General features: G+C 42.8%; 1 protein-coding gene across 1 annotated transcript; it reads right to left on the bottom strand.

The window, feature by feature from the left end:
* Nucleotides 1–1,534: 1,534 nt before the first annotated feature.
* Nucleotides 1,535–27,094, bottom strand: LOC120017678 (wings apart-like protein homolog). The gene is made up of 20 exons (XM_038960600.1): nt 26,839–27,094; nt 25,676–26,060; nt 24,312–25,026; nt 23,349–23,653; nt 22,251–22,372; nt 14,922–15,017; nt 14,419–14,583; nt 13,321–13,457; nt 10,293–10,404; nt 9,801–10,034; nt 9,608–9,719; nt 9,148–9,245; nt 8,896–8,972; nt 8,576–8,748; nt 8,261–8,376; nt 6,977–7,984; nt 5,060–5,273; nt 4,868–4,956; nt 3,585–3,680; nt 1,535–3,479 (listed from the first exon to the last, which is right to left on the bottom strand). The coding sequence occupies exons 2-20, from the start codon at nt 26,037–26,039 to the stop codon at nt 3,414–3,416; spliced, it is 4,299 nt and encodes a 1,432-aa protein (XP_038816528.1). The 5' UTR covers nt 26,040–26,060; nt 26,839–27,094; the 3' UTR covers nt 1,535–3,413.
* Between the last annotated feature and the right edge of the window lie 254 nt (nt 27,095–27,348).

Here is a 27,348-nt window from a genome sequence, read left to right as displayed (position 1 = left end):
GCCCTCTATTAGTCATCTGTCTGGTCCGAAGACATGAAACAACCCCAGCCTGGCTCAGATAGCTACCTAGCCCTCTATTAGTCATCTGGCTGGTCTGAAGACATGAAAGCCACCCATAACAATGCAGGTCACACACACTTAGGAATACAGATGGGCTAGTGGCTCTTTCTGCTGTGCCAGTCAATTATTTAAGGTGCAAGATTAAATAGGAGCCCCAAGTGTGTGTGTGGTGATGGTTGTGATGAAACAGTATATTTTTCACTGGTTCCCAGAGTGTATACTTCTGTGCAGGTGTATATCTTCTTAATTTGGCGTTTCGGGAGTGGGGTGGTTTTAATCACTCCAAAGTTGGCGTTTCGGGAGTGGTTTTAATCACTCCAAAGCTAGCATAGCATTATAAGAGCCTGTGGGAGAAATGGCAGGCAGCACCACTGACGAGGAGACTCCTGCATGCGTGTGCACAGGCGCGTACGAGAAATACACTGAGCAATTATTCCAGTGTCAACAATGGAGTGTCTCCACCTGTTCACCACCATATTGAGGCACATATGGTCAGTACTTCAGTGCTCATGCCACCTGGTGGTCATTCTGGCCAAATGAAAACCAGAGAGAGAGGTGGCAGAGACATGAACACAGGAAGACAGGCAGATTGGGAGACTGATCCATAGTATAGAGAAATTACAGTGAGAATTACATTTAGACCGACCGGAGGGAGGATTATATTCCTTTATTCTCTCCATCCTTTAACCCAGTAGGATCTCCATGTTCATTGGGGGAATTAACAATTCAATTAGCCTCTGGGAAATACACCCCCTCCCCTTTACTCCATTCATATTTATTCACATTTTATACACTTAAAGTAAACAGCAGCCATCGCTTCTGATAGTCACATCGAAATTCAGAGTAGAGCTCACTCATGTCTACCTGAAATTCAAAAATATTCACAATGAGCTATGAAAAGAAATAACACTTGGAACTCCCTTCCATAGACATACTGTCCATTTTGATATTGCACTGCAACCATACATTTTCACAGCTTATGTTGGCATGTCTTGTCAGGTTCAGACATGTGTACTGTATGTCTCCCCTCTATTGACACCACTGTCATAAATGTCAGGTTGACAGATATTCAAACAATTCTACAAAGTGGTTTGTTGGTTTAAGAGGCTGGGGTATTAACACACATTTGTCTCTATTAAAACAGCTGTCTGTCAAGCAGGAACAGCTGTCTAAACTGTCAATGTGGTGCTTTAAGTATAAAATGCTTGTTTCTATTGTGCAACTCAGTCTGAGTCTGTCAGGGTGAATGAACAAAGAAGGGGGTGGGGGGAGAGGGAGAAGCAACACACACTCCCAGAAAGCACTCATGGCCTCATAGGGGATAAACAGAATACAGTCATGCATAGTCTCTTTACACGAATACCTCAAGTTCTATGTATAAATGTTTGCCTCCTGAGGCTAAGCCAGTCAGTATGTTAATAGCAGAATGAATACACACGTATTTCTCACACAATACCAGACATAAGAAAGATAGTGGTGTACCAAAAGTAGCAACTTTTTATTTGAGTTACAATTATTTACATGTAATCAAAGACAACGTCCTCAAAACTGGTACAAACTTTTTTCGTCCTGCAGCTGTCTTTGTATTTTTTTGTTTTTACTTCAAAATGACAACTCAGAAATATTGTAGAAAATAAAAAATATCAGCTTCAGAAAAGTAGTCTAGCATTCTAACATCCACTAACCACTATTTACAGGTGTTTACATTCGGAATTTCCTTTCATTACAGAAACCGTTTAACAACCAAACGGAAGCAAACAGAAAAACGGAACGAAACGGACCTAACTGAATTTGTCCAATAGAAACCCTTGTTTTGTTTGTAAAAACATTTTGCAACAGAATCGTCATAATGAATACATCCTAGATTTGCAACTCAACTTGCAGGTAACATGTCTGTTCAATTGCAGCTCTACAAATCAGAGGGAAATGAAATCTGTATGGCAGTCATTCAATCAGTATCTTATTGGAGCACAGGACTAGTTATAGAGTAGCTGAAAGGAGGTTTAGGGGTTCTGGTTCACCGCTCAGAGTAGGAAGGTCATGTCCAACATGACGCCTTAAGACACAAGGGGCAGTAAAGAAACACTACAGCCCTGTCCAGAGGCTACCACAACAAGCAGATCGGAAAGGATAGGTAAAAGCAGTATGGTAGTTACTTCACTTTTCCCTCCGATAAACTAGGTAGAATTGTCACCATTTTACTATCCAGTGCTCAGAGCTGGGGGTGCCTAGGGGGTTGGGGTTAGGACAGGGATCACCAACACAGGGTACTAGGTGTGCAGACTTTTGATAATTACTGCAGGGCTGGATGCAACCTGCACCCCCTGCAGCTGCCCAGAACCAGGTGGTGAACCCTGGGCTTGGTTCTGGATCAGCGCTACTTGAAGTGGTGCGATACAATGCCCACCAGAGGAGGCTGGTGAGGGGAGAACGGCTCTTAGTAATGGATGGAGTGAATGGAATGGTATCAAACGTGTTGCCATTCCAACCATTACTAAGAGACAGTCTTCTTCATTTAAAGTGCCACCAGCCACCACTGACACCCACAGTATGGGCAAACAACAATTATGTTCAATGAGGATTATGCCAGTTGGCCGAGGTTTGGTTATTATTAAGGTCAGTCCGGTTTACCAGGGTTTCTGGGAGTGTAATGAAAACCGTACATACAGTAGTTATTATATCCAACCACTTCAAGTGATGTGTTAGGTGGAACATGTAAAAGGTAAGGAACTGTAGAGACTTGAAGCATCTCACACAGCATAAAAACAACCAATTGCAAATTTAAAACAAACACAAAACTCAGTTTTTTTACTGTAAAGTCAAATTTGGAAGGGCAATGAGTAAAACAATTTTTTAAAAGCATTCAAGTGCCATTATTTAAATACAAAGACTTAAATAACATTAACAGTCATCCTGAATTGATGATTTCTTAAATGTAGAATGACGTTACATTACATGACCTTGTGAGAAGAACTTAAACAAGCATGATGCACTGAAGAAAACGCCAGAAGATTTCAACTTGACTGCGAGCTTATGCAAATGGACATAACCAGAACTGAAATTTAGAGAGGGGCTTTCTACAGTTACCTTCCCTTTTCTACAACCATCACAGGCCATTGTGTGTGTGGTGTGTGTCTTGTTCTTCAGAATGAGAACGCATGTTGAAGCAATGCTGGGGGACACTGTTGGGACACCGATGATCTCTGGTGGATTCTCTGTACAGCCCGTTCTGCTGGGTATGCCACATCTGACATAACCTTGCTAAGGTTGCCAGATCTGGTGGGACCCTTGTTGGGTTGCCAGATCTGAAAAGATGTCCCCTTATCTGCACTCAGAGTGCAAAGAAGGGTTCACTAACAGTGGTCCAGGTAGTCTATGACACGAGAGATGGACTTATGCCCTGTGGTGCCAAATGCACACTGTTGAAAAAGAGATCGGAGAGAAAGTAAGTTAGCTTGTATTGTGCACGTATGTAAAAGGAGAAAGAGATGCTAGGTCATTATCAAAAGACGTTGCCTACTTACAGTAAGGTTCATGAAATTTAAGAACTTCTTCAGCATTTCTGTCATGATTGAGAAATCTCCCTTGGGAAGGTTTTCCCGCACAGTAGTCACATTAACCTGAGGAGAGAGAATGAAGCAAATACACATTAAGGGGCAACATTTCCCTCTCGCAAAAATACGCAACCAGCTAAAATAACTAAGCAATGACAAGTTATTTTCAGCTGACCTTTCGGTGCATCTGCACAGATCTTGGTCAACTCTGCACCGATGTAGGTTGAGCAGAAAATGACTCATGATGAGGTGTTTAGGGGAGAAGGCTACTAGCTTTCCCACAGATTTCCATTTATCGATGGGCTACAACTAGGCTTTTATGTTACCTATTCTTTATATTTATCCAAAAATAGCCTTTGTGCTTTTATGTATTTTGTCATGTTAAGTTTAATAGCCTACTTTCTGACAGACTCAAGCTCTCACAAGTGAGTTCTGATGAAGCATTATGCAACTGAACTGCAATCAGGTTCTTTTTTCTGCTTCCTCTCATATTGTTATTTGTTTATCAGCTAGGACAGAGGTAAAGGGGAAAGAGAGAGTTGCTGAATAAGTGTTCCGGATTCAATCGCATGCTGCAGTGGTATAGGAGTTCTAGAGGCAGTGGCTTAGACCACCATCTGGTTCTTCTATTCACCATGGACAAAGTAGAGCACTGCAGTTGCCTTTACTTTTCACTTACTTGTTAATAAGTATACATACATATATTATTGCCATTGTCTTTGACAAGATTCAATTTCTCTTCCTGATATTTTGCAAGGGGAAAATACTAGCACTGCACAGATAACACTATTAGCAAAAGGCTCTAAAGGAAAATGCCACTAAGAAACCTACCATCAAGACAGAAGAATGGCACTGGTTTGCAGTAGCCTATACAAATGTAGGATCTTAATTTGATCAGCCCGTTGCAGGACAACATTCCTGTAATTAAAAAATTGTAGGCTATTTGAGGTTTAAAAAGGCTTCTGAAGTTTAATTTCCACTTTGGAATTCAAGACATTTTCTGTAATTGAAAATCAAATCAACCACTAATGTCCAAGTATAATTCACATTTCCTGTTGCTGCAGGATTATTTTCCTGCTGTAGCAAACTGGTTCAAATTAAGATCCTACATCTGTACTTCAAACCTGCAAACTCAATCAAGCCCTTTATTGATTAGTTGAATCAGGTGTGTTAGTGCTGAGATGGAACAATAGCCTGCACCCCCAGTGCGAGGATTGAGGAGCAGGGTTGTCGCTAGTTTGCCGGAAGCTTACCTGACTGCCCTGACACAGACAACCCAGGAGCAGAGCTGTGTAGGAAGCCACAATGCTGTCCTCCATGTGCTTCCCAGCATGCTGCAGAGCTACACCACCACAGAGAGAGAGAGGGAGAACAACACAACATGGAGTAATGATACTATTGGAAACTGTTACAAAAACATATTTTACACAGACCCACATCTTTACCTTTGTTGAGATCTAGCTCCTCGTCTTCCTCGTCTTTCTTTGTGTCCTTTTCCTTGTCATTCTCGCTGTCGTTGGTTTCTGCAGCGACCCACTGAATCTCGCCCGACGTCTCCTGCCACTCCCCACTCTGGTCCTGGGGCTTGGGCGGTTCGCTGATGAGGTCATCAGTCTGCGCCTCAGCCAATATGGCTGCTCGCTCCCGCTCCAGGAAGAACTGTGGACGGAGGAAAAGACAGTCAAACTCCTGCCAGACAGACATTAGCTCTGGCCATCGGCTAATCATCCGGTTACAGACTCATTTTCAGCCGGCTACTTTTTCCACTTCATATTAACTACGATGAACAATATGAATCTTTCTAGCAATCTATTGATAGGATAGGCTCCTGTCAGTCACAAAGCAAGTGATGACAGGGAAACACATTCTGCCTCCCAGTACAATGTGTGTGCTTGTGGTTGGTTGCAGTCAAATTACTTTACAGAGGAAGAGAACATGATGCTTGTGAATCTGCATGTCAGTGGTAACAATTAGTTGAAATCCACGACAGCCTAATTATTGTTTTCTGCCACATTCATTTATTTCCTTTAGAGTGTTTCACAGTCTATTTACTGTGCTTTGACAACTGAACAGCAAGTGTTGACTAGTTTATAAAAAGGTCAACAACTGGCTGAATAAAGTCGATCTCCTATATCCCTTTACCATTGTTAAATCATGCAACGTAGTTATGTCCAAGTTATCGCATTGGGGCAAGTAAACCAAAGGATTTCCTAGGAGGTCGGGTTTTGCCAGACAGTGATGCTAAAAGTGAGTGACTTGTCTAGTCAGTCAGTGTGGCCTAACGATCGCGTCGGAGAGAGACTTATTTGGCTCACTACGTTGCATAGGCTCCTGATGTGCCGAGGCTTTTTGGTGATTATCTGCAGATAAATGATGAAAACATTCACTGAAGATGGTGAATCATCTCTGCAGGAACAATAGGTAGAGGAGAGCCTCATTCTGGTCATTCTGGCTCATTAGGGCCCTCATGGAATCCAGGCATTAAAACAGAATTCAACAATATTCAAAAATGTATTGACCTTAGTAGGGAATAAACTAATGTATTGAAAAGGCATTATTTTCCCAAGATAATCATACGACATGAACAGAGTGAATCGCATTTCCTGCAAATTTCTAAGAGCCAACGAGAATGCCCCCGTCTGTGTGTGTGCTGTGCACGCGTCTACCACTTTATGTAGCCGTTAGCGATGATTTTGACAGTCAAAAATCTACTTCTCAGATTTTTCCCAGACCTTAAAAGTGGTCTCATGTGGCTTAAGCATTGTTGTGGACTTAGAAAACCAACTAAATTGGATGATTTATAAAAAAATAAGTGATCTGAGAGCAAAAACCTGAAAATCTAGAAAAATGGGAAACTGGAAAAAGAAAAAAAACTAATTTGACAAAACTAAAACGGGATCAGAAAACAAATAAACGGATTTTATAGAGCCCTACCTAATGATCTATTGAAAAGAATTTAGGCTACGTAAAATCAGAACGATATAACACTTTACTAAATATTCCTGATCATATAGGCCTAGACGATATCCAAAATAACTAACAATACACAGAATTCATACATTTTTCAGTAATTTAAATTGTAAAAAGTAATGTCTTTTGACAATTCACAACATTTTCCAATCTGGGAGGTAAAGTCAATAATGTGGCTGTGTATTTCTGATGGAATCAAGGCATTAGAATGTACCAGAGGACACCAAAATAGAGCTCATTCAGCAAAAAGGAATTCAGCCGGGGGCTACTCTATGTACTTGTGGAAGACGCAGACAAATGCACAAGAGTAACTCAATTACCTGTGTTTTTCGATCTTCTTACTACAAATTCCCTTCAAAATTATTCTGAAGTGGTGATAACAGAACTATTACCTGCACCAGAGCAGCCAGGGCACTTGAAGAGGAGCCCTTGGTCTTCTTCTCAGCCTCACCCTCTGTAAGGGCTGCTGTAGCTGGATCTGTGGAGGCTAGGAATTGTTCAGGGTTCTGGGTCTCATCTCCCCCTGCCTCTCCCTGGATGCCTTCAGGGGTCTGGGTCTCTTCTCCCCCTGCCTCTCCCTGGATGCCTTCAGGGGTCTGGGTCTCTTCTCCCCCTGCCTCTCCCTGGATGCCTTCAGGGGTCTGAGTCTCTTCTCCCCCTGCCTCTCCCTGGATGCCTTCAGGGGTCTGAGTCTCTTCTCCCCCTGCCTCTCCCTGGATGCCTTCAGGGGTCTGGGTCTCTTCTCCCCCTGCCTCTCCCTGGATGCCTTCAGGGGTCTGAGTCTCTTCTCCCCCTGCCTCTCCCTGGATGCCTTCAGGGGTCTGAGTCTCTTCTCCCCCTGCCTCTCCCTGGATGCCTTCAGGGGTCTGAGTCTCTTCTCCCCCTGCCTCTCCCTGGATGCCTTCAGGGGTCTGAGTCTCTTCTCCCCCTGCCTCTCCCTGGATGCCTTCAGGGGTCTGAGTCTCTTCTCCCCCTGCCTCTCCCTGGATGCCGTCAGGGGTCTGAGTCTCTTCTCCCCCTGCCTCTCCCTGGACGCATTCAGGGGTCTGGGTCTCTTCTCCCCCTGCCTCTCCCTGGATGCCTTCAGGGGTCTGAGTCTCTTCTCCCCCTGCCTCTCCCTGGATGCCTTCAGGGGTCTGAGTCTCTTCTCCCCCTGCCTCTCCCTGGATGCCTTCAGGGGTCTGGGTCTCTTCTCCCCCTGCCTCTCCCTGGATGCCTTCAGGGGTCTGGGTCTCTTCTCCCCCTGCCTCTCCCTGGATGCATTCAGGGGTCTGGGTCTCTTCTCCCCCTGCCTCTCCCTGGTTGCCTTCAGGGCTGGTTGAACTGGTAAACTCCATGTCCACCAGACAGTGGCGGTTTCTGGCACTGTACTCCACCAGGTTAATCAGCAGCCCCAAGCCCTATACCAGCGTGCACACACACAGACAGGAGAGGAGCGATGCTGTTAAAAAGGCTCAAGGACATACACTTCATTAAGACCCATAATAAAACATTGAGCACAAACAACCTGCAATTACTACATTGAAGCGTCGGTTTTAATTACTACCTAGGCATTCATTAAGTGGCACTTCAATGAAGTGGGTACACAGGACCCACATGTTTCAAAGATGGGTACAAGTAACTGGATTTGTGTAATCATTTCCATGCAGGCCTACAACACACACAGCGCCTCTCACCAGGACTCTGATGTCAAAGCGTTGTTCCTGAGGTATGTAGCGTGGGACCCGTAGGACACAGTTGAGTGCTGTGATGATGAGCCGGTCCTGCTCTCCAGTCTTAGTGCTTCCCCACTCTAAAAAACCACAGTACAGTCCAAAGTTACCACTCTGCCGTCACCCTGCAGCTAGCTGTGGTGTGTTGAGGACTCTAGCACAGCTGGGATGCGATCAAAAGAGACGAGGAGCAGAGAAACAAGGCACTAGGATTGGGAACGCATTGCGCTAGCTACAATGTTGCTCGATGTAGAGGTCATGTTGATGCAGTGATATTACCATTGTCGTGGGTGAGATTGAGTAGCACCCCTATGACTGCCCTCATGCAGTCCTCAACGGCCTTGCCCACGTTGCTGAAGCTGCAGTGGGGCAGCGCCGTGCCTGACGAACACAGAGAGCTCTTCACCTCCCGGCTGTAGCGCTGAATCATGTCCTCACAGTACCGCAAACCTCTGAGAGATGAAGCAAGAGAGAGAAATGAAGCAAGAGAGAGAGCGAGATGGCGCGAACGACAGAGAGAACGCAAGATGGAGCGAGCGAGCGATGGAGCAAGCGAGCGTGGGTGTCAAAAGATTAGCATGCGTTTCAGTCTCTCTCACCTGGCAGAGGACACTATAAGCTGAGAGTCCTTGTAGGCGATCAGGTAGCCCTGGTTCTCTGGGTTCTGGACAGTCACCTGCAATGGAAGGACAGAAAGACACACTAGACTGATATTAAAATGCCTTTTCAATTGTCAAATCGAAGCTGGTCAGATGAGGCAGAGTGCAGAGTCAATGTACTTTCCCCTCTTGTATTCAATTAATGGATTTCAAACATCTGAGCATGCCAACGCTCCTTGATGTTGTACTTACACTGTCCAGTACTCTTAGACACCTCTCTGCCCCCCATAGCGATGACACCAGCTTCTCCTTGTCATCCTCTTGGCTCAGGTTCTGAACACATTCTTTCACTGCAGAAGACAATAATTCACATGTATGCCTAACAAAGTAAGATGTCCTAGATAGGAAGTCTCATAAGTTGCATCTTAAGTGAACATATTATTATTACGATTATTATTGCGTAGTGACTTGTATTTGTATGATCATTGATGTTGAATAATACAACAAATGCAAAATATTCAAATAGTTGCAATGTTTAACAGTTTATGAAAAGCGTATTTCCCAGTACTGACTTTTACCAGTTTGTATTGCTGTAGACTTGACTGCCAGATGAGACCAACTCAAAGTAAAAAGGACAAATCAAACATTTCATAACCTACCTGGCACCCTTAACAAAAGAATAACCTCAAGTCAAAACTGTTACAACACACACCTTTATCTACAATGTGGTCCAGGCCTCCCAGTAAGCGCAGCTCTTCTTTGAACCAGTCCCCGGCCCTCTTCGAGGTCAGAGACAACAGGGTCTCCATGGCCAGGTGACACGACTGCAAAACAAACAAAGTGCTATAGAAATCCAACTCACCACCATCAATACAAAGATCATTATTCTGATTGACCCCGCGTACCGTGATGTTCTCCAGGTCCAGGTGCTTGTTGTGAACCGTCTCACACAGCTTGCGGATCTTCTCCTTGACTTTGGTCATCTCCTTGGCAGTGAGCTGGTCCTGGTGGTGGCCCGAGTGGTCGTGCTCCAGCTCCAACAGTCTGATCATCAGCTCCAGACTGGCCCGGTCCAGGTCCATGTTTAACCTGTCTCTGCTTAGGATGTACATCAGAGAGGCAGTACACAGGGCCAGGTTCTGGAGAAGAGTGAAGGGAGAGCGGCGAGGGGCAACAATCAGTTCAAAAGCATTTGGTTGCAGGGGAAGACCTTAAATATTCCCTTGTTTATTCAAATTCAGGTTCAATAGCAAAATGTGAAGCATCTACAGGACAAATAGGTCATGGCCACAAATAAGCTGAGGTAGATTTATTCAAACCCACTGGTTTTGTTACCATTAGTTTGGGTCAGTTACTACAGTTTGAGTCAATTGTGGTTGTAGACGTCAGATTCCTACCGGATGCAGCGGGGCATCATTCAACATCTTGAAGACCTGAGCCACCTTCCCTCTGGCCCGTAGGTGCATCCGGAAACTGGGCATTGCACACCTTGCGGCTAAACTGATTATACTAGAGAGGCGCAAGAGGGGGAGAGTGTTGGAAGAAGTTCAGAGGAGAAGAGCACATAAAAGGATTGAGTGGACAAGTAAAAATAATTAAAGATTCTTAAATATATAAATAAATAATCACTCCATGTTGTCCTCTTGGATTGAGCACACAGTGCCTTCGGAAAGTATTCAGACCCCTTGACCTTTTCCACATTTTTTTTAACCTTACAGCCTTATTCTAAAATGTATTAAATCCCCCCCCCCCTCAATCTACACACAATACCCCATAATGACAAAGCAAAAACTGGTTTAAAAAAATGTATCATATATATTACAGTTGAAGTCTGAAGTTTACATACACCTTATCCAAAAACATTTAAACTCAGTTTCACAATTCAATCCTAGTAAAAATTCCCTGTCTTAAGTCAGATAGGATCACCACTATTTTAAGAATCTGAAATGGCAGAATAATACTAGAGAGAATTATTTATTTCAGCTTTTATTTCTTTCATCACATTCCCAGTGGGTCAGAAGTTTACATACACTCAATTAGTATTTGGTAGCATTGTCTTTAAATTGTTTAACTTGGGTCAAACGTTTCATGTAGCCATCCACAAGCTTCCCACAATAAGTTGGGTGAATTTGGCCCATTCCTCCTGACAGAGCTGGTGTAACTGAGTCAGGTTTGTAGGCCTCCTTGCTCGCACAAGGTTTTTCAGTTCTGCCCACACATTTTCTATAGGATTGAGGTCAGGGCTTTGTGATGGCCACTCCAATACCTTGACTGTTGTCCTTCAGCCATTTTGCCACAACTTTGGAAGTATGCTTGGGGTCATTGTCCATTTGGAAGACCCATTTGTGACCAAGCTCTAACTTCCTGACTGATGCCTTGAAATGTTGCTTCAATATATCCACATAATTTTCCTGCCTCATGATGCCATCTATTTTGTGAAGTGCATCAGTCCCTCCTGCAGCAAAGCACCCCCACAACATGATGCTGCCGCCCCCGTGCTTCACGGTTGGGATGGTGTTCTTCAGCTTGCAAGCGTCCCCCTTTTTCCTCCAAACATAACGATGGTCATTATGGCCAAACAGTTCTATTTTTGTTTCATCAGACCAGAGGACATTTCTCCAAAAAGTAGGATCTTTGTACCCATGTGCAGTTGCAAACCCTAGTCTGGCTTTTTTATGGCGGTTTTGGAGCAGTGGCTTCTTCCTTGCTGAACGGCTTTTCAGGTTGTGTCGATATAGGACTCGTTTTACTGTGGATATAGATACTTTTGTACCTGTTTCCTCCAGCATCTTCACAAGGTCCTTTGCTGTTGTTCTGGGATTGATTTGCACTTTTCGCACCAAAGTACGTTCATCTCCAGGAGACAGAACGCGTCTCCTCCTGAGCGGTATGACGGCTGTGTGGTCCCATGGTTTTTATACTTGCGTACTATTGTTTGTACAGATGAACATGGTACCTTCAGGCGTTTGGAAATTGCTCCCAAAGATGAACCAGACTTGTGGAGGTCTACAATTTCTTTTTCTGAAGTCTTGGCCGATTTCTTTTAATTTCCCCATGATGTCAAGCAAAGAGGTGCTGAGTTTGAAGGTAGGCCTTGAAATACATCTACAAGTACACCTCCAATTGACTCAGATTATATCAATTAGCCTATCAGAAGCTTCTAAAGCCATGACATCATTTTCTGGACTTTTCCAAGCTTTTTAAAAAGGCACAGTCAACTTAGTGTATGTAAACTTCTGACCCACTGGAATTGTGATACAGTTAATTATAAGTGAAATAATCTGTCTGTAAACAATTGTTGGAAAAATTACTTGTGTCATGCACAAAGTAGATGTCCTGAACGACTTGCCAAAACTATAGTTTGTTAACAAGAAATTTGTGGTGGTTGAAAAACGAGTTAATGACTCCAAACTAAGTGTACGTAAACTTCCGACTTCACATAAGTATTCAGACCCTTTAGTCAGGACTTTGTTGAAGTACCTTTGGCAGCGACTACAACCTCGATTCTTCTTGGGTATGACGCCACAAGCTTGGCACACCTGTATTTGGGAAAAATCTCACATTCTGCTCTGCAGATCCTCTCAAGCTCGGTCAGGCTGGATGGGGAGCGTTGCAGCACAACTATTTTCAGGTAGCTCCAGAGATATTCGATCGGGTTCAAGTCCGGGCTCTGGCTGGGCCACTGAAGTACATTCATACACTTGTCCTGAAACCACCCCTGCATTGTCTTGGCTGTGTGCTTAGGGTTGTTGTCCTGTCGGGTTCGTGGTCACCTCCCTTACCAAGACCCTTCTCCCACGATTGCTCAGTTTGGCTGGGCGGCCAGCTCTAGTTAGAGTCTTCCGAACTTCTTCCATTTAAGAATGATGGAGGCCACGGTGTTCTTGGGGATCTTCATTGCCGCAGAAATGTTTTGTTAACCTTCTCCAGGTCTGTGCCTCGACAAAATCCTGTCTCGGATCTCTATGTACAATTCCTTCAACCTCATGGCTTGGTTTTTACTCTGACATGCACTGTCAACTGTGGGACCTTATATTGACAGGTGCCTTTCCAAATCGTGTCCAATCAATTGAATTTACTACAGGTAGACTCCAATAAAAGTTTTATAAACATCAAGGATGATCATTGGAAACAGGATGAACCGGACCTCAATTTCAAGTCTCTTAGCATAGGGTCTGAGGAACTGAATACGGTTTTTTATTTTTAATACATTTGCAAAAAAATCTAAAAACCTGTTTTCACTTCGTCATTATGGGGTATTGTGCGTAGACTAAATTAAGAAAATTCCTCATCAATGCGTTTTAGAATAAGGCTGTAATACAATAACATTTGGAAAAAGTCAAAGGGTCGGAATTCTTTCCGGAAATGTTAAATAAGAAGAGCTCTTTTTGCCAAGGTGGACAATGTTGAGTGGGTTTATCTTACCTAAGGCATCGAGTGTTGAGTGGCTGGCTACTCTTTAGGCCTGTCTCCAGGTACTCAAAGTCATCAGTGAACTCCTGGTTTTCACCAAACTCTACCACATCGTTGAAGTGCTTCACATTATGCACAACCGTGTACAGCTGCAAGGGGGGAGAGATAATGACTGACATTTACACAAGAAAATGGCACTGAACATTGAGCAAAATAACCATGATTTAAAATTGTTGTTATCTAATGCAAGTGTCTGTGTGCATGTGTCTGTCCTAAGAAGGAGAAAAAAAAAGAATTTCACACAGCATGCAAAGCGGCTCCACTCGATTAGTTCCATTAGCTGACTGGGATAATACTCCCTTATACATTTACATTTTAGTCATTTAGCAGACGCTCTTATCCAGAGCGACTTACAGTAGAGTGCATACATTTTATTACATTTTTTTTAACATTTCATTACATTACATTTTTTACATACTGAGACAAGGATATCCCTACCGGCCAAACCCTCCCTAACCCGGACGACGCTATGCCAATTGTGCGTCGCCCCACGGACCTCCCGGTTGCGGCCGGCTGCGACAGAGCCTGGGCGTGAACCCAGAGACTCTGGTGGCGCAGCTAGCACTGCGATGCAGTGCCCTAGACCACTGCGCCACCCGGGAGGTCCCGGGAGGCTTATCAATAACTATGTGTGTGTACTCAGGCCACCAAAGGTTATCTAAGGCGAAGACACTGCCCAACGAGATAGATTCGGTTCAGTCCCTCTTGGTAAGGGGGATGTGGAACCAACTGTCTGGTCAAGAGCACGAAGGCAAATCTGCTAGCTGTGGCTAGGCCTTAATGAAACAGCATGCTCCTCAGAAACCCTCCTGCGCATACTGTGTTATAAATTAACAAAGACAAGCTTACACTGCGCTCTAAATGGACATCAACAGTCTAAACTGTGTTTGAAATGAATAACGACAGAGTGGCCTGCGGGAGAAAAAAAATTATCCATACAAGCACGCAAACTGTGAAAATGGCAGATAAGCGGTCGGGTGATATTAACAGTGCAAAGATCATGCCGACTGTCTTGAGGGAGTGACGCGTCACCCAGCATGCCTGGCTCACCTCCTTGTGTTCCTTCCTGCATTTGAGAGCCGTGACGATGTCCTGGTAAGGCTGAGTGGGGATGGTCACAGACTTGATGACTTTGGGCGGTGGAGGAGGCGCTTTGAACAGACCGTCGTCTTTGTGAGAATTGGTGTCCTTGCTGCTTCCGCTCGATATGCTGGCCTGGAGAGGGGAATAAATCAAAAAGCAAAGTTAGACGAGACAAACAAAACCTAGTTCCAGGTGCCCTTGGACAATCTAAAATGTCTCCTATTGGGACATTTTCAAAGTCTTGACTAAGCAGAACACAGCTAATATTTATTTAAATTTCCCCCTCTGAAATCTCAAGTAGGTGAGGCTGCTATTTGGTCAATGCATTATTTCTAGGACAACGCATTGTTAGACAAAGCATTGTTATCGGCTTACTACAGATCGCAAATTCAATACATGGTGTGCGTGCGTGCATCTGTGTGTGACCAGTGTAAGGCAGAGCCCTGGCAGCGTCCTAGCGTAGTTCTCACCGGAGCAGTGTGCGCGCAGGCAAGGGGTGGCAGAGGAATCTCCTCAGGCTCAGGCTGGTTCCAGTGGCGAGCATTGTACACAGCTTTAGCAGGGGACTGCACAACAACAGGTACAGGGTAAGTACAGGAGCACTGGGAATGATTACAGTACAGCTTTCAGTAGTAGTAGAAAGGATTCATGATGAACTAGCAAAACAAACCTCGACTTCCTCAGTTTTGGGAACAGTAGGTACTAGATAAATCTGACTTATTATTAGCCTCATAATCACAATAACATAGGAGCTAATAGTGGAGAATTGTATAATAAACAACTTCATAACGTATAGACTTATGAAGCTACATGGATCGTTTCATGAAGTTGCTTTCTGAAGACTCCTGGACAAAAACAGTCACTTCTTTTAACTTTGACCAAAACCGACTTCCGAAATAAATACATTAGTCCCCTAAATAGCACGTTGGGGACATTTAAGTTCTTCTTATACTATTATCCTATCTCCATGACTCAGGAAGCTCACTTTAATAAAAATTCTATCCATTTGAAAAACAACGGTAATTATTAAACCATTAGATCGGCAATAAAAGTGGTGAGTTTGTGATGGAAGGAATACAAACATCAGACCTGCTTTATGTTTTAATGATACTGAATAGGTCTACCTAGGAAATGGGTATGTTCAGACACTGCATTCTAATGGAAACCTATCCATTTTTGAAGTCGTCTAGTGCAGGGTTTAGCAAACTCGGTCATGGGGTCCCCCCCTAGGTGCATGTTTTGGGTTTTGCCCTAGCACTACACAGCTGATTCAAATAACCAACTCATCATCAAGCTTTGAATCAGCTTTGTAGTGCTCGGGCAAATAAACATGGACCCAGGTGGGCCCCAGGGCCAAGTTTGGGAAACCCTGGTCTAGTGCATGTCCTGAATACGACTGGCCTATATTGAGACGATGTTGTGATTAACACAAACCATGTGTGTTTTTTTAGCTATGAAACCAGCAGACCGATTGGTATCAAACAACATTACTTGCATAATTTCTGATTCTGCTTCCCCCCTCCCCCATGGTTGGAGGACCTTGTGGAAACACACAGTACCTGTCAACACATTTTGGACATACCTACTCATTCATGGGTTTCTTTATTTTTACAATTTTCTACATTGTAAAATAATAGTGAAGACATCACAAGTATGAAATAACACATATGGAATCATGTAGTAACAAATCAAAATATGTTTCATAGTTTATGTATTCACACTATTATTCTAGAAAATAGTCCAAATAAAAAAGAAATCCTTGAATGAGTACACATCCAAACTTCTGACTGGTACTGTGTGTGAGATATCACACACACACACTATAAAATATTAAGAACCCTCCTAATATTGAGTTGCACCTGGTCAGTATGTCATGGAAAGAGCAGGATCGTAATGTTTTGTACACGCAGTGTAAAGTTCTCCTATTTGTACTGGACTCCAAGTGAATCGGCAAATCAACCAATCCCTCAAGTCCACAGACTAATCCATCTTTCCCAGTCTATTACAATTGTGCTACATCTTGTTTTACTGTGATGTCACAAGGGTCTTGAAACACTATTTGTACCATTTCTACAGATATTGCCCTACAAATAAATATTTTACCTAAGAGTATAATCATATTTTCCATTAATAGATTGTGGCTTTTCAGATCTAACAGTACTGTTTTTAAGTCCATCTGAACACAGACATTAACAACCACTGCTAGACCTGACTGCAAATGCGAGCCACCGAAGGACAGTACCAAAAGAGCTGATCTATTGATTCGGTTTCTTCATTGCAGTCTTTTCACAGAGCTGACTGTTCAATGTCCCATACATTGCACATTACATTGCACATTGTGTGTAGCGAGAATGTTTGTTTAAATTGAAAAGAATGGATTGATGCATCAAATGTTGTGTCAGTTCATATTGTGACATCAAATATGTTCCAACTGTCTTGAATTTTAGGCTGCATGTTGTCAAACCTCTCAACCTGAAGTGAAACTGATTTATTTTATGATTCACACTAGTAATTTTAAGCCATGCATGGTTTTTGATTGGCGGCAGACAACCTAATTAATTCCTTTCTCTTTTGAGTAATTGCCTCTTCCATTTTTGTGGCAGAGCTACAATGAGCTGTTTATATTTTTGCATGTTCCATCCAACAAGTATGTGAGTAAAGTATGTCAGACCAAAAAAAAGAATGACGAAGCTGATGGAAAGAGCAAATGTCTGTAAACCTTTCAAATGTCGACAAAACAAAATAAAATACATTAGATACGGGTGGATAATTTGTCGTCTGTGAAATAGATCATGTGACAAATGGCAGCGGAAAGAATTTATTACCTAATTGTTGATAGAATAACTAATGTCTAGGTAAATTACTCAGACCCCTTGACTTTTCACTTTATTACGTTACAGCCTTAATTAATAATAATAAATTAATATAAATAAATATATATATGTTTTTTAAATCCTCAGCAATCTACAAACAATACCCCATAATGACAAACCTGTGGTAAATTCAATTGATTGGACATGATTTGGAAAAGGCACACACCTGTCTATATACAGTCCCACAGTTGACAGTGCAAGTTAGAGCAAAAGCCAAGCCATGAGGTTGAAGGAATTGTCCGTAGAGCTCCGAGACAGGATTGTGTCAAGGCACAGATCTGGGGAAGGGTACCAGAAAATGACGGCAGCATTGAAGGTTCCCAAGAACAGTGACCTCCATCATTCTTAAATGGAAGAAGGTTGGAACCACCAAGACTCTGCCTACAGCTGGCCGCCCGACCAAACGGGGGGCCTTGGAAGTGACCTTCAAGGAGGTAACCAAGAACGCGATGTCACTGACAGAGCTTCAGAGTTCCTCTGTAGGGATGAGAGAACATTCCAGAAGGACAATCTCTGCACCACTCCACCAATCAGGCCTTTATGGTAGAGTGGCCAGGCGGAAGCCACTCCTCAGTAAAACGTACATGTCAGCCTGCTTGGAGTTTGCCAAAGGCACCTAAAGACTCTCAGACCATGAGAAACAAGATTCTCTGGTCTGATGAAACCAAGAAGGAACTTTTTGGCTTCAATGCCAAGTGTCACTTCTGGAGGAGACCTGGCACTCCCACTCCTTTTTCTATTCTGGTTAGAGCCAGTTTACGCTGTTCTGTGAAGGGAGTAGTACCAGATCTTCAGTTTCTTGGCAATTTCTTGCATGGAATAGCCTTCATTTCTCAGAACAAGAATAGACTGACGAGTTTGACCATTTTGAGCCTGTAATTGAACCCACAAATGCTGATGCTCCAGATATTCAACCAGTCTAAAGAAGGCCAGTTTTATTGCTTCTTTAAATCAGCACAACAGTTTTCAGCTGTGCTAACATAATTGCAAAAGGGTTTTCTAATTATCAATTAGCCTTTTAAAACAATAAACTTGGATTATCTAACACAACATACCATTGGAACACAGGAGTAACGGTTGCTGATAATGGGCCTCTGTACGCCTATGTAGATATGTTTAAAAAATAATTTAAAAAATCAGCCGCATCCAGATACAATGTCTCCACTATCTGATTAATTTGATGTTATTTTAAAATGGACCAAAAAAATGATGTGCTTTTCTTTCAAAAACAAGGACATTTCGAAGTGACCCCAGACTTTTGAACGGTAACGTACATATTACCTCGACTAACCGGTGTCCCCGCGGGTGTCCCCGCACATTGACATTGGTACCCCTCGCTATTGTTATTTTACTGCTGCTCTTTAATTATTTGTAACTGTTTTTCTTCTTTTCTGCATTTTTTCTTAAAACTGCAGTGTTGGTTAAGGACTTGTAAATAGGCATTTCACTGCATACGACAAATAACATTTGATTTGACATGCACTGGATACAGCAGGTGTAAACGGTACAGTGAAATTCTTACAGTGCAGAGTACTGTTGAGGAACTGTTGCTGAATTGACTGTTGTTCAACTGTTGCTGTATGACTCAGCTACTGTGGCTGGTACAGTTACTACTTATTATTGGAATTAAAACAATCTGTTGGTCCTCTTAACTGGCTTAAATCACTAATTTTGATGGTCAATCTAGGCATGTCAATTATGAAAATGGTGTGACTTTCCGCTCGATTTGGTAAAATGTTTGAGTGGAGGAGAGAGGTTCTTGTGACGTTTCTGAAGAGTCATGTAATTAGGCCTGTCCCATTCATCTGCCTTGCAAAAACGCTTTTATATATCCAGTGAAGCAAAGCAGACGTGATCCTGTCATTGATTCCAGCACAATTATCCCTTCAAAAGAGAATGTTCTCTGGCTGCTCACTCACCCATGAGTGCTTGAGACATATTGAACATCTACTCCCCTTAGTGACAGAAATTGTAGCTCGTATCAGTGTTTCCTCATGAGCACAGCTACACACAAACAAAACTCTTTCCATACGCAATCTCCATCTCACTCACACACACATACATCAGACTTTGTAACTTCCTCATAGGGATGTTAATGGTTAACCGTTAAATCGGTTAGCCGCCAAAGATGCATTTGACACGTTATCTGTCTATAGGTTAATTTGCATAATTAAGTGTATTAAATTGGTGCGTGTGTATTTTCATTAGTCGCCATGTATCTTAGTTGTCACACGCGCACAGCATACAGAACCTAGTTTGAGGAGAGGAACGGCACAGCACCTGTCAGACAGCGCCAGAGCACCTCCTTAACTTCTTATGGCTGCAGCCCGGCGTCGGTACACTTATGACAACAGCCACTTCAAGTGCAGGGTGCGAAATTCAAAAGACATTTTTTTTTAATATTTAACTTTCACACATTAACAAGTCCAATACAGCAAATGAAAGGTACACATCTTGTGAATCCAGCCAACATGTCCGATTTTTTAAATGTTTTACAGCGAAAACAGCACGTATATTTATGTTAGCTCACCACCAAATACAAAAAAGGACAGACATTTTTCACAGCACAGGTAGCATGCACAAAGCCAACCTAACTAACCAAGAACCAACCAAACTAACAAACAAACAACTTCATCAGATGACAGTCTTATAACATGTTATACAATAAATCTATGTTTTGTTCGAAAAATTTGCATATTTCAGGTATAAATCATAGTTTACATTGCAGCTACAATCAGAAATTGCACCGAAAGCAGCCATAATAATTACAGACACCAACGTCAAATACCTAATTACTCATCATAAAACATTTCTGAAAAATACATAGTGTACAGCAAATGAAAGACAGGCATCTTGTGATTCCAGCCAATATTTCCAATTTATTAAGTGTTTTACAGCGAAAACACAATATAGCGTTATATTAGCTTACCACAATAGCCAGAAACACAAGCCCTTCCCCAGCAGTAGAAGTTAGCGATCGTGACAAACCAGTAAAATATATAATTTTTGACTAACCTTGATATTCTTCATCAGATGACAGTCCTATAACATCAGGTTATACATACACTTATGTTTTGTTCGAAAATGTGCATATTTAGAGCTGAAATCAGTGGTTATACAATGTGCTAACGTAGCTACTATTTCCCACAACGTCCGGATATTTTTCTGACACTTTTTCTGACACACATATTCTGACCAAATAGCTATTCATAAACATAACTAAAAAATACATGTTGTATAGGAAATGATAGATCCATTAGTTCTTAATGAAATCGCCGTGTTAGAATTCTAAAAAATAACTTCATTACGACATCCAGCTTCGGTATAGCTAGAGTACCCAAAACTTGGGCGCCGACGACTAGTTCACATCTACGACAGATATATGAAATAGCATCATAAAATTTTTCTTACTTTTGCTGATCTTCCATCAGAATGTTGGACAAGGGGTCCTTTGTCCAGAACAATCGTTGTTTGGATTTAGAACATCCATTTTCCCTCTTGAATTAGCAAGCACACTAGCCAAGTGGCACGAATCTCTCCATCGTCAACAAAGTCAGAGAACAGAACACGGCAAAACTCCCGAAAAAATTTCAATAATCTGATTAAACTATATTGAAAAAACATACTTTACGATGATATGGTCACATGTATCAAATAAAATCAAAGCCGGAGATAGTAGTCGCCTATAACAGCAGCTAAACAGAAGGCAAATCCAGGTACCACCTCGCGCTCTCCAGAAAACCGGAAATGGGGGACACGTCATACAAAGAGCTTGTATTCCACTTCAGACCAAGATAAAACACTAAATTTCTTCTCTCACCGCCTCTTGACATCCAGGGGAAGGTCTATGAAGTGCATGTATACTCATACGTATCATGCCCATTTATAGGCAGGAAGTAGAACAGAGCCTCGATTTCAGACTTTCCACTTCCTGGTCAGGAAGTTTGTGCCAAATGAGTTCTGTTTGACTCACAGATATAATTCAAACGGTTTTAGAAACTAGAGAGTGTTTTCTATCCAATAGTAATAATAATATGCATATTGTACGAGCAAGAATTGAGTACGAGGCCGTTTGAAATGGGCACCTTTTATCTGGCTACTCAATACTGCCCCTGCAGCCCAAACAGGTTAAAAAGCTGCCACTGGAGTAAAACATGCTTTTATAAACACCAGTCATTGCTCAATGTGCCAATACCAACAATTCTAAATGCAATAGTGTTAAAAACAGATGGCCACGATTAAAAATAGCTATATTTATTTCTCATCTCAACGTAATTCAAGCGCGCCTCTCATTCGAGTGCATAGGCTTTAATAAACGGTAGGCAGACTATCAGCGAGTCACCCACCACTTTGCAACGTGAGCTTGAGGCAGTATAATTGTTTGAAACCTGAATAGTTTATTTTACTTCAAATAATGAGGCATGTCTTTCTTACCTTGCTTCAAAGTAGCCTAGCGAAATCCAACTAGAGAAACGTGGAGGCAATTATTATTATTTTAATTAAGACATAATTTCTCTCCTGTTCTGTTGGTTTTTATATCAACTTTCTTTCGTTAGTCCAGAAGCACCATCCTAGTCATATTAGCAACCCATCCTAGTGGTTGCTATTAGATTCCCCATCTTTCTAAGTTTCTAACGCTCGCATTAGCTGCACTGTTTAGAACTGTGTTTTCCAGCTAATTGCATTTTGGCAAATATTTAATGACGTTTTATTACAAGAGTTGCACGTTCAATAATAGGCTATAGCCTTTTGACTAAGACGATAGGCTTGCTATTGTCCATTCCTTGTATGCATGCATAGTAGGCTATTTTCTGTTGGTCACCTAATTTTACTGTTTGGAAAAAATGGAACTGTTTGTTGACCGGTTAACGAGGTTAGGTTAGCTGGCAGCAAAACAGACGGAAATGTGCATCCCTACTCCCTCACCTTTTTTGGTCCACTGAAGATCTTCCTGCCAATTTCCTTGGATGTGTCCGCTTGTTTTCCTGAACGACCCTTCTGCTCTTCAGACTCACCAAGATTAGAGTCATCAGAAAACTCCAGAATATCTGAGAGTGGGGGAGCAGCACAATGAGGTTAACAGTGGAATCAACATGATGGAAATACATCTACAACAGAAATCCAGTTACATGGTGAAGGCAAACTGACAGTAAGCAAAGCATGAGCCTAACAAATGATCATTATTCACACACACACCACAACACAGTCATGAAGAGGGCACGATAATGCCTCTTCACCCTCAGGAGGCTGAAAGGATTTGGCATAGGCACTCAGATACTCAAGAGGTTCTAAAGCTGCACCATTGATAGCATCTTGGTATGGTAACTGCTTGGCATCCAACAGCAAGGCGCTACAATGGGTAGTGCGTATGGCCCAGTACATCAATGTGGCCGAGCTCCCTGTCATTCAGGACCTCTATACCAGGCGATGTCAGAGGAAGGCCCTAAAAATTGTCAAAGACTCCAGCCACCAAAGCTATAGACTGCTCTCTCTGCTACCGCACAGCAGGTGGTGCCAATGCAACAAGTCTGGAACCAACAGGACCCTGAACATCTTCTACCCACAAGCCTGCTAAATTATTAGTCCAGGTAGCTATTGGTTAACTATCTGCATTGACCATCTTTGCACAAACTTTTAACTCATCACATACGCTGCTGTTACTGTTTATTATCTATCCAGTTTCCTTGTCACTTTATCCCTACTTATATGTACATATCTACCTCGTACCCCTGCACATAGACTCTGTACTGGTACTCTGTTTATATAGCCAAGTTAACATTACTCATTATGCATCTATTCCTTGTGTTATAATTTATTTATTTTTTTATCATTTTTTTCTCTTTGTGTTGGGAAGGGCTGTAAGTAAGCATTTCACTGTTGGTCTACACCTGTTGTTTATGAAGCATGCAACAAATAATATTTGATATATTTTGACAGTATGACATAGCCTATCACACCTGTTTTTCATACAGCTAAAGCCTCTATTACCCATAGACAAACACAAACATCAACAGTATACATCACCTGTATTGCTGCTGCTCTGGCTGTCCTGAGAGTCGCTGGGCTGAGGGCTATCCACACTAACAGCCATGGCTGCTACCGCCGCTGCTGCAGCCTTCTTGGCCTTCCTCTTCACTTTGACACGGGTGCCATCCTCTTCGTCACTGTCGCTCTCGCTGAGGTCGTCAAAGCCAAAGTACTTTATCTTGTAGCTGCTGCCGCCGGCCGTGGGGTCCGCACCATCCTCCCCCTCCTGGTCACCCTTGTCCTCAAAGCCAAAAAACTCCAGCTTGGTCTCCTTCTTGGATTTACTCTGGGTGGTGCGGAACCTGATGTTACAAGAGGAGAATCATTTAATTTCAAATCAGCAGCTGACATGGAACACACAAAAACATAGTCGAAGGATTCAAATGTCTTCTAAAAACAAAAGAGGTGCTTAAATCGAGAGAACAGAATCACCTAGGTCTCAATGTAGTAGAAACATTTGGTAAACCACATATAGAAAACAATTATAGGGGCAAGCTAAAGTAAGTGGGTATAAGAAGAGACATTACGTGCTCAACGGTAAATGTATACTACCGTTCACAAGTTTTGGTTCACTTAAATGCCCTGGTTCTTGAAAGAAAAGCACATTTTTTGTCCATTAAAATAACATCAAATTGATCAGTAATACATCACTCCTGTGTTCCAATGACACGTGTTTGCTAATCCAAGTTTATCATTTTGAAAGGCTAATTGATCATTAGAAAACCCGTTTGCAATTATTTTAACACTGTATTTCTGATCAATTTGATGTTATTTTAATGGACAAAAAATAAAAAGCTTTTCTTTAAAAAAATATGGACATATCTAAGTGACCCTAAACTTTTGAACGGTAGTGTACATTTGTACAATATCAAGAAAGTAGTATCAAGCATGTCATGAAGGACCAGTGGGAGGGAGGAGTTAGAGTGTACTGTCTGGGCCACAGCCAGTGGAGTCGTTTACCTGTTGGGTTTGGTTGGAGGTACGTCTGCCTTCTTCCTCAGCCGTCCCACCGCCCGCAGGTCAGTAGGGGGTGTGCTGGTGATGAGCTCGTCCATGCTGCGCTCTATGGAGTCCTGGATGGTGACGTTACACACCGACAGGCAGGATGGATGCAGCACCGTATAGTCCCGTACCCGACCCCTGCCAGCAGGTTTGGCCGCCGTCGTGCTAGCATTAGCACCGCCGCTACCGCTGGCAGCAGACACACTGTTGGGCTTCAGTGCAGCCGGAACGCTGGCGGCTACAGGCAGTTTGACGTCGCAAGCAGCAGAAGCATCTGGAACGTCAGAGGCCTTGTTGGGTTTGGGACGGATGTATTTCCTAGTGTTGGAGGGCCTGAGGAGGAACGGGGAGGGGGGAAGGTTGTCAACAGGCTCGGCCTGGGCCTCCTGTTGAGCACTTTTCATCGCAGCTGAGAGCCCATCCTGGGAAGAAGAGGACTGTGAGTCTCCGCTAAACTCTGGTGCCTCAGCTGAGTCTTTTTCCTGGACAGGGTCCATGCTAGTGGAGGTAGAAGACCTTTGGGTCCCTATTAAGCTCCATTCCACATAAGGGTCCTTGGGAACAGTCTTTGTAACAGAGGACTGAGCAATAGGCTTCTGGTTACTGTCCGATTTACTTCTGTACAAGGACTGGCTACTCTTTTCTGCACCCTCATTGGACAATGTTTGCTTGCCTGTGAGCACAAAGCAGATGAAAGAGCAAGTTAACAGAAGGAAGCAATATACATTCTACACAAGCATTATATTGTAAAATAATACCGTTTCAGACTTTGTTCAACACGGTTGTTTGGTTTGTATAATTTCTAAATCAGTTATTCTAAATGAAATGGGTACAGACCTGCTGAGACTAGTGTTACAGTAAAGCCTGATCTCTTTAGAGAGCTATCAGGGACAGACAAAGACGAGATAAGCTGACACAGAAGCTGCCAGCAGAGTGAAACATGCTCACAAGGGAGCCTTTCACTTTATCTGCTCCAGAAATATCCACACCAAGGCTCTCATCATAACCATTATCACAAGGATCATGTGAAGCAGTTGTCCTTCCATAATAAAAAAATGCAACAACAAAACATGAAATACAAGAGACATGCATGGTGTTCTTTAGCTACTGTATACATACAATTGTTCTACAAGCACCTGTGGAAACATGTTCCCACCAGACACACAGCAGCTCTACTGAAGGTGGTTGGTGCTGCAAAACACTACCACTTTAAGACAGACACAGGCTCATGCTAGACTTTCGAGCAACTCCTCCCATGAAAACATGTCCAACATGTTTAAAGCCAACAGTAAGTCATCAGTTTTCTGGCATCCAGTTCTTACCTGTAGCTGTGCTGTTCCTACTGTTATCCACTGGGACTGTGGTTGTAGCAGGCGGCGTATTACTGGCCTCACCTTCAGCTGGTTCAGACTGGGGCACACAGTGGGAGGTGACAGGATTGGACTCATCGTCGCTGTCAAAACCAAAAGGATCCTCTGAGCTGTCGTCATCCTCAATGCGGGGCCTCTTGAGTAACTCAACTACCTCAGGCTTCTGAAGGGGCCGCTTGGAGCCCAGCTGGGCCTTGTAAGTGGTTTCTCCCCATTTGGTGCTCAGTGTGGCCTTCTTGTTGGAGAAGACCTCGTCAAATTTGGAGTTGGCCTCCCCTCCCTTACGGCTGTAGGTTTTACCAAATCTGGATGTCATGATTGATATGTTACATATTCTCTGTGGGTGTAACACGAGAAAACAATAACTTTAGTTAACTAGAACAATATTTATCTCATGCAAAGCTGGTGGATGGTGTGAAGGCCTACCTGCAAAATAGATTGGATGTTGTTTTTCCCTGAATACAGTTTATAATGGAGTAGCTGATTAAATCAAACGACTAGTTATCAGGTTTAGCTCTCCCGCTGAGGTTCGAGATTACGTTGCTAATAAATTAGGTGTGATGGGGGTCATTGCAATGATGGATTCACTAAAACCACCGTAGCTACCTAAAGCATCTAATTAGCCGACTAAGCTCAATCAATTTTAGTTTATTCGGCTAGTTAGCTATCTAGCTCTAGTTAGCTAACCTTTCCCTTTCAACACTGATCTCAATCTATTGTATTTTCAGCACTAGTAACGTTAACAGCTAACTAACCAACTAACTAGTTACACATTGAAATTAAACATAAGCGCGATGTTGCGTAGCCAGCTCACTGGCCAACTAGTAACGCTCAACTCATGACACGGCTGACTGGGCAAATGTAAGAAAAAGGCCGGACATCTGCTAAGAACCAGCATTAGCCATGTATAGTAGTTAGCTAACGTTACTGCTAACTGTAGCTAGCTATGTTTACATTTCTAACGCGTTAACGTTTGTTAGCCAGCAAATGCAACGTTAAAGATGTTATTTTCTGTAACAAAAAGGTGTCGAAATGCATCTCTCAAAATTAGCTAGCTAGTTACATATTAAAACAAGATATGGTCCGAAATGCGTTTTAAAACACCGAAAACACACCTCTCTCAACTCAGTGGGACCGCTTCTTCTGCACCCGGCTGGGCCTAGTCTGACTCTGGCGTACTGTAATCGCACAAAACAAGCCTTAACTTCGTGCAACAACGATAGCTACAGTTTACAAATACGACGCAGATGTACCCGGAAAAAAACGCGTTTAAAGAGCTACATTGATAACCGAAATTGTCATGAATCCTTCCCAGATTCCGGACTTAATTTATTTTATAGCACCAGTGACTGCCATTAAAATTTACCCTCCCTCTGCCTTCGGATGCGGCCAAGAAAATTGCGTCACTTCTCCACAAGATAGCCGTTGACCAATCATCGAATATAATGTTTTGTAGTACCCAAGCGACTTTGACGAGTTGTGTCAGTAAACGTGTGTGTGATTGGAGAAAAAATTTAAGAAAAGTGTTTTCGACGGAGGGCAAAGAGAGGGTGTGCGAATACATTTCTGCATAGTTCTGCAGAAGTTTACTGCCCCCAGTGTGGAATGAGCTCATAGCTACTGTA

The sequence above is a fragment of the Salvelinus namaycush genome, chromosome 22 (assembly GCF_016432855.1).
Source record: "Salvelinus namaycush isolate Seneca chromosome 22, SaNama_1.0, whole genome shotgun sequence".
In the NCBI taxonomy this organism is placed as follows: domain Eukaryota; kingdom Metazoa; phylum Chordata; class Actinopteri; order Salmoniformes; family Salmonidae; genus Salvelinus; species Salvelinus namaycush.
This window is presented reverse-complemented; position numbering and strand designations above follow the sequence as displayed.